The sequence below is a fragment of the Penicillium rubens genome (assembly GCF_028828025.1).
Source record: "Penicillium rubens strain IBT 27055 chromosome Unknown utg000001l_segment0_segment0, whole genome shotgun sequence".
Lineage (NCBI taxonomy): Eukaryota > Fungi > Ascomycota > Eurotiomycetes > Eurotiales > Aspergillaceae > Penicillium > Penicillium rubens.
In genome coordinates this window covers 5,737,417-5,750,017 of record NW_026890599.1, presented here as the reverse complement: position 1 = coordinate 5,750,017, position 12,601 = coordinate 5,737,417, and the positions used below count along the sequence as shown (strand labels likewise).

At 49.6% G+C, this 12,601-nt stretch overlaps 3 protein-coding genes across 3 annotated transcripts; 1 reads left to right on the top strand and 2 right to left on the bottom strand.

The window, feature by feature from the left end:
- Positions 1–1,172: 1,172 nt before the first annotated feature.
- chsF (chitin synthase CHS3) lies at positions 1,173–4,884 on the bottom strand (the record flags this gene model as incomplete). The annotated part of the gene is made up of 3 exons (XM_002557102.1): positions 1,173–1,258; positions 1,308–2,113; positions 2,168–4,884. The coding sequence occupies 3 exons, from the start codon at positions 4,882–4,884 to the stop codon at positions 1,173–1,175; spliced, it is 3,609 nt and encodes a 1,202-aa protein (XP_002557148.1).
- A 2,432-nt stretch (positions 4,885–7,316) lies between these two features.
- On the top strand, positions 7,317–9,502 carry chs3 (putative chitin synthase activator (Chs3); the record flags this gene model as incomplete). The annotated part of the gene is given in 3 exon segments (XM_061212220.1): positions 7,317–7,758; positions 7,770–9,395; positions 9,453–9,502. The coding sequence occupies 3 exon segments, from the start codon at positions 7,317–7,319 to the stop codon at positions 9,500–9,502; spliced, it is 2,118 nt and encodes a 705-aa protein (XP_061071446.1).
- A 986-nt stretch (positions 9,503–10,488) lies between these two features.
- On the bottom strand, positions 10,489–11,903 carry N7525_002204 (uncharacterized protein; the record flags this gene model as incomplete). The annotated part of the gene is made up of 5 exons (XM_002557105.1): positions 10,489–10,767; positions 10,819–11,259; positions 11,323–11,632; positions 11,686–11,817; positions 11,869–11,903. The coding sequence occupies 5 exons, from the start codon at positions 11,901–11,903 to the stop codon at positions 10,489–10,491; spliced, it is 1,197 nt and encodes a 398-aa protein (XP_002557151.1).
- Between the last annotated feature and the right edge of the window lie 698 nt (positions 11,904–12,601).

Genomic DNA, 12,601 nt, shown 5'->3' with positions numbered 1-12,601 from the left:
CGTGCAGCAAGGCGGGACGGATGATCACGTCCCAAAAGGGTCAAATGGGCAAGGATGACAGGTGGCGGTCGCACGGAGGAAAACAGTCCAGTAATCAGGAAGCCAGTACCAGCTTACCCACAGTAACACTTTCCAGGATTCTTTTGCAGCGATCGGTGTCGGAGAGTTCAACCCCACACTGCAGTGGCGTTGATTTCCAAGCCTCGTGGTTTAGAGGGAAAAGGCGGAGAGCGGAAAGCGGGCGAAACAGAAATGCCGAGTTCAACCGAGGGGAGTTGTTAAGACGAAGCCGAGAAATGAAGCCGAGAAAGAAAAGATGGTAGAGGTTAAAAATCCAGAATCTTATAATAGGGTATGACTGGGCTAGTGGGATATGAAACACCGATAACAGTGGGCTGATTCAAAGGGAAGAGGAAACGGTAGACTTCTCCGGAGCAGATGCAAGGAATCCGAAATGGAAGAAAGGGATATTAACACTCTCATGCAGTCAGATGGGAACGTGGGGAGGAACGTGAGGGTTGACATTCTCCACCTTATCTCGGGGAGATGTTATAAAAAAAGCAATGATGTAGCGAAAAGATGATACATCGCATATGGAATGCAAGGATTCAATAATATTCATCCACTTCTTCAATTTTATATTGGAAGATCAGATATTCAAGGATTAAGCAGATTAAAATTCTAAAGCCATCTCATACATTGGAGCCTCGCATATGTACGAAAATAATGCAAGTATATAATGCAGATCCCGGACAAGCCCGGTGACTTGCGCTTTGATCCTGTTGGGCACAGCTTGGGCTGAAGTGACCTGTGAAAAGCCCCAATTTGATAGTTCATGTCGGTTTACAGGGTTCATGACGCTATTGCAATTACGCTATGTGGATTGATATGGCGATTCATTCATCAACGGGAAAAAGTCCAAATCGATGTACAAGACAGTAAACGCTCGAAATAGAAAGGGGGAAAAAGAATAAATCAAGATATCAGCACTCGTGAAAATAATCAACTCGTCAGTCGTGCAACGCCCGCTCTGAATTATATTATAAGAATGTCTGAACGCCGGTATGTAATATGTAAATGGTACAATAAATCATGTGCATCCGAAAACATCGATAAAGGTGAAGAATCAAAACAAAAAAGAACAAGCGCTATCGCTATCGCTATCGCTTTCGTTAATAATGTGAATACGTCTCATACTGTGATGGATAAGGATCCGTCGAAGCCCGGGGCTGTGACCAGGCACTGCGTAGGCGGCGTTCTGAGAAATATTAGAACACATTTATCAATCGCATTCAACAAAGACATACCTTTTTCGAAATCACGCCACCTCTTCATCGTGATCTTGGTACTATCAAACTCACCCTCGGCATCACCGTGTCCCTTATCCTTCTCGCCCGCGGTCTTACGGGTATCACCCCAACTGAAGTCATCGAACTTCCAGAATGCATACATGGGCAGAACGAAGTTCCAGATCGGAAGCGAGATGAGGTAAATTAACATCCAGAGCACATAGACGAGTCTGTGTGCAGTGACGACGATCAAAACACCTGGCAGACCCAAGACCAGAGCGAGCAGAACCAGAGGGATGACCTGGACGGGTTTCTTGACGATGGAGACGACTACGACGTAGATGGTGAAGGAGATGGCGGCGGGCAGGACGAGGGTTCCGACAAGCTCGATGAAGATAACGAACTGCATGCTGAAGCAGAAGGTTCCGCAAAGGTCGCGGACGAGGACGAGCTCGAATAGATTGTGGACGGTACTGTTAATCCAGCGACGACGTTGGGAGAGCAGGACTAGGAATGCATCCGGAACGACGGTTTTGCAGACGGCTTGCGGGACGAAGATCTGCTTGCGTTTCGGGAAGGTCTTGAGCATCAGGGTGGTTAGGTAGCGATCCTCGCCGAGAAGGAGTAGGTTCTTCTTGTGTAGGGTGTCGACGACGTTTTCCGAGTAATGTTCGACAATGTCTGGATTTGCGAGAATGGGCACCCAGTAGTTCTGGCCACCCTTCGGGGCTTTGATTCGGTACATGGTGAAGCATCCGGGGAGACAGGTTACACCACCGAAGACGGATTCGAATGATTTGGCTTGGTGGTGAGAGATGAAGTATCTATCGAGAATTAATTACTGTGCTAATTGCATCATAATACGGTGGAGGACTTACTCAAAGACCTGGATCATTGTTACCCAGCTGTCTGTCTTGTTGGCGATCTTGGTTTCTCCACAAAGACCCATGATTTCTGGGTCCTTCACCATGGCCGAGATCATGTGCGTCAAGCTGTCTGGGAACACCTTTGTATCGGCGTCAACCATGAGAACAACCTCGTAGAAGTCCGGCGCGATGCCTGTGACATTCCACATGCCATTGAACATTTCGAATTCGAGTTCCGTCATTCGCTCGTCGAACATAACCTTCTGGAGGAAAGACATGAGGATGATTTGACTGTCGCGCTTGCCTCGGTTACCAGGCTTTGACTGGGTCGACTCCTGGGGAGTTCCGCACTTGACAATCACCATCATGGGAACACGCTGCTGCTTCTCTACCGGGATGATCGAAGTATCACCGTAGTCATAGAACCCAGTGTAGACCTTGGCCATGTTGTGTCGCTTGGAGCCAGTAGCCACAGCAACGTAGGAATAAGGCTCGACCTCGTCCTTGGGAACAACGGGGTCCTTGAGCATACCCAATACAATATCAGGGGTGGAGAATTCCTCTCCTTTACCCTTGATAATACCATCACAGATGACCAAGATCGTTTTGTGGCTGTTCGGGTAGTCGGTCATGGCGATAGAATCCAGAGTCGACCTAATACCCTCTTCACCTTCAGAGTAGCAAGTAATCAGACAAAGACTATGAGCCAAAGGGTAGCCGAATGGCTGCCATTCAGGTGGAGGCTGAGGAACGACAGCCTCGTGGATGAAACCAGCGGGACCCAAGCCCTCGTGATCCGTCGATAGTGTGGCGTAACCGGGATCTTGCTGACCCTGACTGGTAGGAACCAAGCTAGTCCGACTAGCAGCTGGATTATGCCGCGAGTTGTCGGCGCTGAGAGTACCTCCACTACCGCTGTGGCTTAGCTTGTACATAGTACCGGGGGTGGAGCTGGGCATGAGTCGAGAAGTCGAGTTCTGGCTAGCCATCGTCACATACATCGGCTTTTGCTTGCTACCGGTGCTGCTGTTGACGTTGTACGGGCTCGAGAAGCGGGAAGTGGTCGGGAGGAAACTGGCGCGTTTACTGATGCGATCCGGAATGATGGGTTCGGCCATTCGTGGAGCGGGCCGATAAATATCGTTGGACCAGTCTTCAATCTGCTGATTGCGAGTTCTGGCGTCAGAGGCCATACTCGTGCTCTGCGCGGCAAATCGGGGTGCCAGGAACCACTGGAAGAGCAGGGCGAAACCGAACTTGACACCCACGATGGAGAGAATGAAGATCAGGGACACGTAGAGCACCACTTTCGACGCGATACAGCCAACGGTATCGGTATCAATACTGCCCACTTTGATAATCTGCGCCAAGCACTTGCCAATCTTCTTCTCCTCGCCGCTTTGCAGGTAGTAGGTAAGATCAACGCCTCGGACATGAGGGTTGGTGCGGAGCTCGTCGAACTTTTCGGGGTAGGAAACCTGGCTACGGTCGAACCAGGCGAGAAGGTCGAGGTCGAGCACGTTTCCGGAGTATATCGCCAGATTTCGACTCTTGTTCTTCGTATCCTCCCATGTGTAGTACACATCCCCATCACTGTTCAGCGAGTAGAAAGGTTCACGGGCTGCCTTGCTAGTATGGCAAGCCCAGCCCGTGTAATGTTCAACGGTCAAATTCGGCAAGGACGAACCATCCTGGTTGAAGGCCGCACAGGGAAAGTACCATCCCATATCTCCAGCGGAGTTTGTTGGAATATCCCCATCAGGTTGAGCAGTGATCAGTCCTTTGCACGCGCCGTTGACCTGCTGGAAGAAAAAGCTCCCATCTTGTCCACCATACTTGTGTGGCAAGTCATAGATGACATTCGAACCATCCGGGATACCAGCGACAGCGATGTGTTTCGAACCGGCCAAGTCATATGCCTTTCCGTGGAAGATCATGTAGTTGGAATTGACCTCGTTAACCTTCAACCGAACCGGGGGCGAGCCACACACCGTAGCCGTGAAACCGAAAGTCAGGAAACCGACAAAAGCGCCGATCATCAGAATGATGCTGATAAGGCCGATCTTTTCCCGCCAAGCACTGCGCTGCTCTTTCTGTGGCATACCGAAGCATTTCAGCACAAAGTCCGGAATGAAGAATGTGAGCACTGCGCAGTATGTCGGCCACAACTCGGGCGGGCCGGTTTGCTGTATAGCCTTCTGGCGTCTACGTTCATCCGCAGCTCCCTTCGATGACCTCCGCGAGCCTCTCTTCTTTTTCTTCGAACGATGTCTGCTAGGAACCCGCTCCATGGGCTTGTTGACGTTACCCCGCGCACCGTATAGACCGTCCTTGCTCTTATCCATGCTGCGCGAGCTGTTCGTCTCCGCCTCGCCATCTCTGTTGTCCAATAACGGATCGTTTCCTGTCGACGAGGGGAAAGTGGGCATGTGGTTTGATCGCTGACGGTAGTGATAATTGGGTTGATCACGGTCATCCTTCCTGCGCTCTGGTCTGACCATGCGCTTCTTGTGTCTCACCTCGCCGCCCCGATCCATGCGCTCTTCATCTGTGTCCATTGCTCTCCGATGGCTGGAATGTCGGCGGCGGTGTCGGTGGGAGGTGGAAGTGGGTTCGTCACTGTAAGTGCCCGAGTCGATATCCCGTCGACGGCGCTGAGAGGGTTCGCGAAATGCGCGGGCTTCTTCACGCCGGGGCGAGGGCTTGCCTGGCCTCTGCGGCAAAGACATTTCGCTCCTATGAAGGTCCCTGATGTCAGTTAATCTAGACTTCCTGAGGTTGCTTGCTTGTTGGATCTGAATCTCCAGTCGGCGCACTCACTTTGATTATTTTGCCGCTCATCAGCAGCAGGTTGTGTGGAGTAGACTGTTCACGATATGGATCTGTCCTTTGCCGACTGAAACATGTCAAATGTGCTGGCCCGGTCCTTGATAATGCGACCTATGGTTCGTGTTTCCGTTCAAGTATTTCAAATATTTGTCAAATCTCTTTCTCTACATCGACCAGCAACTAGAGTTGCAAATTGGGAGCTCTCGACGAAAGTGGTACGGTCGGCCTGTGCAACGAGGTGGAGAATAAACAAAGTCCCCACCTATGCAAGAAATCGAAAGGTCTAAAACACAGAGAAGAGCGAGTGTACGGAGTACTCTGTGCAGTAATAATAGGTCGCAATGTGTTTAAAGGGAAAAGGGAAATTCTGAGACAAAGACCCTACACGGGACTCTGACCTCGGAGAGGTTAGGCTTGTTTTTGCCCGTTTGGCCAGTTTTGCCAGATTAAAACAAAATAAATAATCTATTTGTCGCTAGGGGCAATACCATCCAATCACATTAAATGAATCACACCTCATTTCCACGGTTAACCAAGTATCTTCCATGGTTCCCATAAATAAAATGAGATAAAAATAAGAAATGGAAACAACAGCCGACCTCATCGGACCTGCCCAGGCCCTAGAGGCATTTCCTTTCTGATCACGGGGTCCTTTCTATTTCGAGCCAAGACAGTTTATGTTTAGTGTCCTGCTTAGTCTTAGTCTTAGTCTAGAGTGGGCTAACTGCCACGCTAAAGGGCCAATTGCCACTTTGTTACACAATCTCCGATTAGTAAAACAAGAGAACAATAAAAAGAAAACATTAGGCTTCACCCTTAATCCATGGATCCCCTATCCCCTAATGCAATTGTTTAAAGACAGAGCTCATATTGGGGTGATCTAGACTCAAGAGCATAATAATCGGTAATGTATGCCATATATGTATAGACCCTTGACGAGACACTCAGGATTGTACTACCGGTCTATATTCTATCCAGCAGAAGATGCTATGTGCAATAGCATTCGAATAAGAATGATCAGAGATATAAAACCCCAGGATAACCCTGTGCCATTTATTCCGTACCCCAATGCCAATCCGACCAATATGATCGACAACTGGCCGCCGATCATCACGGCTGTCTCCAGAATCCATACTCCATACGGTCCATGACCCCATAGTGCACATGCACTATTCCGTTTCGAATTCGAAGACCATATCTTTTTCCATGCACATTCTTCAACCAGGAAAGGAATATATCACTAAACAATTACTACCCCTTTCACTTCGAATATACGCAGTTGAGAAACCGACTTGGCTTCGGATTTACTAGGAGATCTTTACGGCGGAGTCCGATATCCTTGTCGGCCCGCGTTCTCCGGCTCTTACTGGGATGTTGACGATATTTCCCAGGCTGGTAATCTCTCCGCATCAGCAGACGTACGACAGTAAGCTTCCACTCCGGGTACCCAGAAGACAGTACCGCGAGGAATGTCTGACATATCAGGTCAAGAGTGCGTGTAGGCCATGGCGTCATGCGAGATGAGAGTTGCTTTTTGTCTGTGCTTTGACGGTGTGGTTGACTGCTGTAAGGAGTATACATGGACAGATAGGTATGTGTGAGAATTGACTAAACTCAATTGTAAGACTGGATTTCGGGATAATATATCCTTCCAGTTACGCTCTAGCCTCTGTTTCAAATAGGAGTTAGATACTAAATATTAGACCCTCTAAGTTCAGGTACGGGTGAAAATGCCCGTATGATCTCTCCAGGTACTTCCACTTTCCAACATCTGCCACGCACAGAGCCCCGGAAAGGTCGGACACTAACGACACTAACGACACTGAAGACCAAAAGACAGCAAATGTCTAGAGGTGTGTCTCCACAGTGGAAAGAGGGGAATTGACAGTTGAAGTACTACGTACCTATAGGTAGACCTAGAGGTATGTCTTATGTGCTGTTAGACCTGTTAGACCTGTTAGACCTACGCTAATGTGTCTCGGAAAGCCCTATTCTCAGACCCGATAGGCATCATCTTTAAGTCTTTGGTTATACGAGAGAATGTGCCAGACATAATAATAGTTCATCCCCACTTGACCATATTAGGCTGAGCGCGTATGAATATAATAAAAAGATGAAAGAAAAGGATTTGAAACTAGTATTGTTAGTCTTATTTTTCATTTTTATTCCCCTCGCTTCTCTCTCCCTTGATGTGCTATGAAAATTATCTCCAGGTGTCCACTCTTTTTAACGCCATCGCATTTCTCCACACTCGGATTGCCCCATAAACTAAATCAATCTTCTTCATGGATCTTGAAATTCCGCTCGCTTTCGACTTTGCTTGATCTCCAGAATGGCCACTGTCCCTGGTCACCGCCAGGCCCTGCCTTCTCCCCCACCAGCTTACCTCCGATCATCACCGCCATTCCCCCCATCACAATCACCACGGACCATCCCGAACCGACCCCAGAGCTTGAACCTCAGTCGCAAACCAGTCCCTCCAGCACAGTCCGAAAACTCTCCCATCCTTCAAAACTCGCCGCGCTCCCCAGTCAAAATCGCGCGTGGCGCAGACATCCCCGATGCCTCGAGCGCGCCCATCGAAGACGCCTCCAGTGGGCCAACCACACCACAATTGGACCTCCCGGAGTTTGCAGACATGTCGCTCGACAGCCCCGTGCAGCCCCCTGAGCAGAGCTGGAATCCTGCCCACCCCCGCGGCGAGACTCGGCACAGGCCCCGCACTACACGCACAGGCATCCATATGGGCACACCCCAGCGAGCAGCGGCTCATGGTCGGTAGTAGAGCCACAGAAAGATGACGGACACGGAAACCCGAAAAAGAGCGGCTCCTCGCTAGAGCGCGAGGGTCAGAGCTATAACAGCTCTTCGCGGGGAAGCTTGGATAGCGTGGCGCAGGTGTCGGACAACTACGAACCTCTGACTTACCACCACCAGCAACAGCCTGGCGCAGTACCCGCAAGGAAACTCGCACCCAATGCTGGAGATAACCCATCTGTCTCGACGGATAAGCTGGCGGTTAGGCGATCAAGGCTTTCACGGCCTCTCTCTACATATTCCTCAGCCTCAGATGGTGGTCACCGACGGAACCTTTCCGCATCGCCGTATCTACATGCGCGATCCTCCTCGCGAAACTCAATAGGAACCCCCGAAAACAGATCCTCGTCATTCCTTGATTTGCTCAACACTTCATACCCGCAGCCCGGCCCAACAGCGGCGCAATTCGACAACTCGCGTCTCCAAGCCGTAGTCGGAAACAACGCCTCCCTCCTTAGCCACAAAGAGACATTCGAGATGTACCTAGCGAACGTAAAGAAAACAGACGAGCCGACAGTGCTGTACGAATTCGCCGTGTTCATGGTGAACTCGATGCGCGAGATGCCAGCCGTGGACCTCGAAGACTCCAGCCCGATCACGCGCGCCCGCCTACTCCGCGAATCAAAATCCATCCTCCAGCGCCTCGCGGACCGCAGCTACCCCTTCGCGCAGTACTACCTCGGCGACGGGTTCGCATCAGGCCTCTTCAACAAAGGCGTCGAGGACCACGACCGGTCCTTCCCGCTCTTCCTCGCAGCCAGCAAACACGGCCACGTCGAAGCCTGCTACCGCACAGCGCTGTGCTATGAGTTTGGCTGGGGGTGTCGTGTCGACGGCAGCCGCGCAGTCCAGTTCTACCGCCAAGCGGCGTCGAAAAACCACCCGGGCGCCATGATGCGCATGGCCAATGCCTGCATTGCTGGTGATATGGGACTGGGAAAGCGGTACCGCGAGGGAGTCAAGTGGATGAAGCGCGCGACTGAGTCCGCAGACACGCAGTATAACTCCGGCCCGTACGAGCTCGGCGTGATGCACGAGAGAGGCTTCGGAGATGATGTCTTCCCCGATGCTACTTATGCAGCGCAGCTATTCACTAAATCCGCGGAACTGGGCCACGTCGAAGCTTGCTATCGTCTTGGCGATGCGTACGAGCATGGGAAACTGAATTGCCCTCGCGACCCGGCGCTCAGTATTCATTTCTATACTAGTGCCGCGCAGAATGGGCATCCCGTGGCGATGATGGCGCTTTGTGCGTGGTATCTCGTTGGCGCGGAGCCTGTGCTCGAGAAGGATGAGAACGAGGCGTATGAGTGGGCTTTCCGAGCTGCGAATCTCGGCCTAGTCAAGGCCCAGTATGCAGTCGGCTACTTTACCGAAATGGGCATTGGCTGCCGTCGTGATCCTCTCGAGTCGAATGTGTGGTATGTCAAGGCTGCGGACCAGGGCGATGAGCGAGCCAAGCATCGAATCGCTACAATCCGAGCTGCGGCAGAGGGTACACATCCATCCGTGGCTGCGCGTAAAGAAGCGACGCGTAGTGGAGGCCGGCTGAAGAAAGCCGAGCGCAAGGATCGGAGTCCAGGTCATGTCCAGGGTGAGTGAACTAAACCCGATTTCTGTCCGTGCTATTTTACTAACATGAATTATCCAGAAACCGAAATCGAGAAGCCAGCTAAACAGAAAAGATTCGTCATTTTCTAATCTCACCGTCAAACCAGACCCATTTATGACCTGATCTGCCCCAACGATCTAAATCGCGCATTTCCAAGCATCCCGATCCCAAGCAAGCATTGAAATATAATGCAATTGAACACCCCATCACGAGAATAATCTACGAACGATACATACATAATCCCAACCATAACATCTGCATACACTCCGCGCGAGCATGAAACCTGTCATTTTACAAGCCATCCGAATCCGAATCTTCAATTCACACGCCCTATTTGCAATCTTCGCGTTCTTCGAGTATCGACCTGATATCTCAAATCTGTTTATACCACTCTCCTTTCGTACCTATCCTACATCTTCCATCTCATCTCTCGCCCATCTGATCATCTGCCCGGTAGTTTCTGCATTCATTCCTTTGCTCACTGTCATCTTCGCATGAATCTACTCTTCGCTGGTTCCCTGGATTTGTTTGATTTCTCCTCGTTGTAAAATCCTATTCTGCCAATCTACCATTCTACTGATGATTGTATGCTTTTTTATCGTATTCTAGGAATCTCTTGTCGATTCCTGGAGCTTAGCTTAACTTGTATTGCCTACATCATGGTTTTCCTTACGCATAATTCGTTCTATCTTGCGCCTTTTGATTTGTGTGTGTTGTAAATATGGACACATGGCTTTAATCTGCTGGGGATTCCACAGGTATCGCTCTAGATTGTTCGTACTCTACATAATTTACAAGCGCCCATTTCGCTCAATCGTCAATTTCCAATCTCAAATTTAACCTCGTCACTCGAAGAAATCCTCGCGGGAAACAAACGCGTATGGTCAGAGTTCTCGATAACGATGCGAATGTTGAAGATCCTTCCCTTCGAACTGGAGGTTGTTTGTTATGGGCGGGAATACATATCGCTTCCTATTGTGACGGGCTCCGGACCATATTCGGGGATTTATTAAAATGGTCCAACATAACACCGGGATAGAAGAAGAGTGCGCAAAGGGGGTCCAACACGAACACGCTATGCGACCTCTTCATATCGCGGAGCAGGCTGCGTGGCGTGGATACTCGTACTTTGCTCAGTTGAAGATCGCGTAGATTCGATATCTGCTATCGTCGGGTGCCCACAAAGATTCGCTTCAGTAGCTACCGCTACTATCGAGTCCGAAAAGCGATCACCGTAAGCTGGAGGAGGACTTTTATTTCTCTGGATGTGTTGAATATCTTGCCCATGAACGGACGCGTCTTCTCCGATCACATTGGGTGTCATATGAATCTTAAATGGCATAACCTCCGTGATCTAATTCCCTGTCAGCTGTATGTATAAATGTGTGAACCGGTTATTGCATACCACAGCTGTTACATTCCCATCCTCATCGCGGAATTCAGCAGTGATCGAAAGTTGATGGGTGATCTTGATGTGCCCGGTGGACATGCTCTGCGAGCACCCGTCGAGACTCTGAGGCAGAGAGACTGGAGTAGTGAAGCGCCATTCAATGTCCGAACCATCTACCGGAGACTCCTCTCGAGAGAAATCGATGGTCTTCGAAAACAAGGTTTGAGTTTGTGCAGCAGTGATAAACCGCATGTTGTATCGCGCTGATTCCGCAGCAGTAGCGTCCATCCGCGCAGTTTGTTTCTCAATCACTTTGGTTGTAACAGTGTTGAGCTTGGCGTATTTCAACAGCGGTGCAAACCAGCATTCCACAGGGAATGTGCAACCAAAGGGTACATTCCGATCAGTAATGGAGAGACAATACTGGATATTTTCGTTGGAGTGACCTTCGAGAGTCTAGGTATCTACAGTCAGTTTGGTGTAGCAAATAGCAAAACCTATCCAATGCAATGGACTAACCAATGGGCAATGTGGTCTTAAATAGCTTGTTTCCAAATCGGAAACCTGGTAAATCCTAACTGGCTGCGAGACCACGAAATCGCTTTTGAGGCGTCGCTCAATAATGGCCTCTACGCGATATGTGTGGTATTGATGGTTTGCGCCAGTTGCTGTGTCGAAAATCTTGCTTGGAAGTGGAATATCGAATAGAAACGCGTGCTCTCCTGCCGGCATTTGGAATGCGTTGAGCGTTTTCGAAGAAGCTAGTGGCTGTTCTCGCTCGAATGTGATCTGTTCACGGATTTCTGAAGAAAACACTCCCTCAACAGGCCTATAGGAAGCTGTAAGAAGTCACTCACTAACGAACTATATGGAAGTCCTTACATCGCAAATTTTCCCCTTAATCTCACTTTGATACTCTTGACCGAGACGACTTGTGCAAGAGAGAGATTGAGTCTGCCAGTAACAGAGGCTGGATGCCTCTCTTCTGAAATGAAAATGCATGCTTGGTCTAGGCTAATGGAACTTGTTAGGTCAATGTGGAAAGGTTAAGGGTAACAATCATACCTCAACTCGGAGCTAGTAATGTGTTCGCGGAACATGGTCAAAGATCCGAGTGATATTTAACTCAATAGTTAGTTCAAGAATGCAATTGAATGGCATCTGGCGAGTTTATAGGCGAATAATGGCGCATTGTGTGTCTTTATACTCGTGTCCACGCGACGGAGCGGACATTCCTAAACGGGGTCGGGGCGCTGATTCCAATGACTCGAACCCTACAAGCGCAGCTCTTCACTGCGGGAGGAAATTACCGACATTCCTGTGACGCTGTCTAACTACGTATGTTACAATAAGTCGCGGAAAACTTGCAAGCCCGGTCCTTGGAGATTCTTTCTGACGACTTTACTAGACGTTCCTTGATCCATATTGGCTCTTACGACTGCTTCTGAAAATACACCATCTACCATATCCTTTAACCTGAGCAATATTAGGGTGGAGCATCCATAGGATAGGCTCTTATACACTGCATTGATGAAAATTTCGAGAAAGCCGACTGACACAAGTCTATATCCAGATATACATTCCCCACTAAGCTACTTTGGGTAGGCTTCCCGATGGCCGCTGTTCCGGACCCGTCCATTACTATCATTTGATACCGCAGTAATTACAACAAAATGATGGAGAATAGCGGCCACCGGAAGACATACCCGAGGTGAGTTAGCGGGGATGTGTAGCCCTTCTTTACATCTCATGACTCTGATATTTACCTGTGTACACCGTAACACCATGATCACACCAC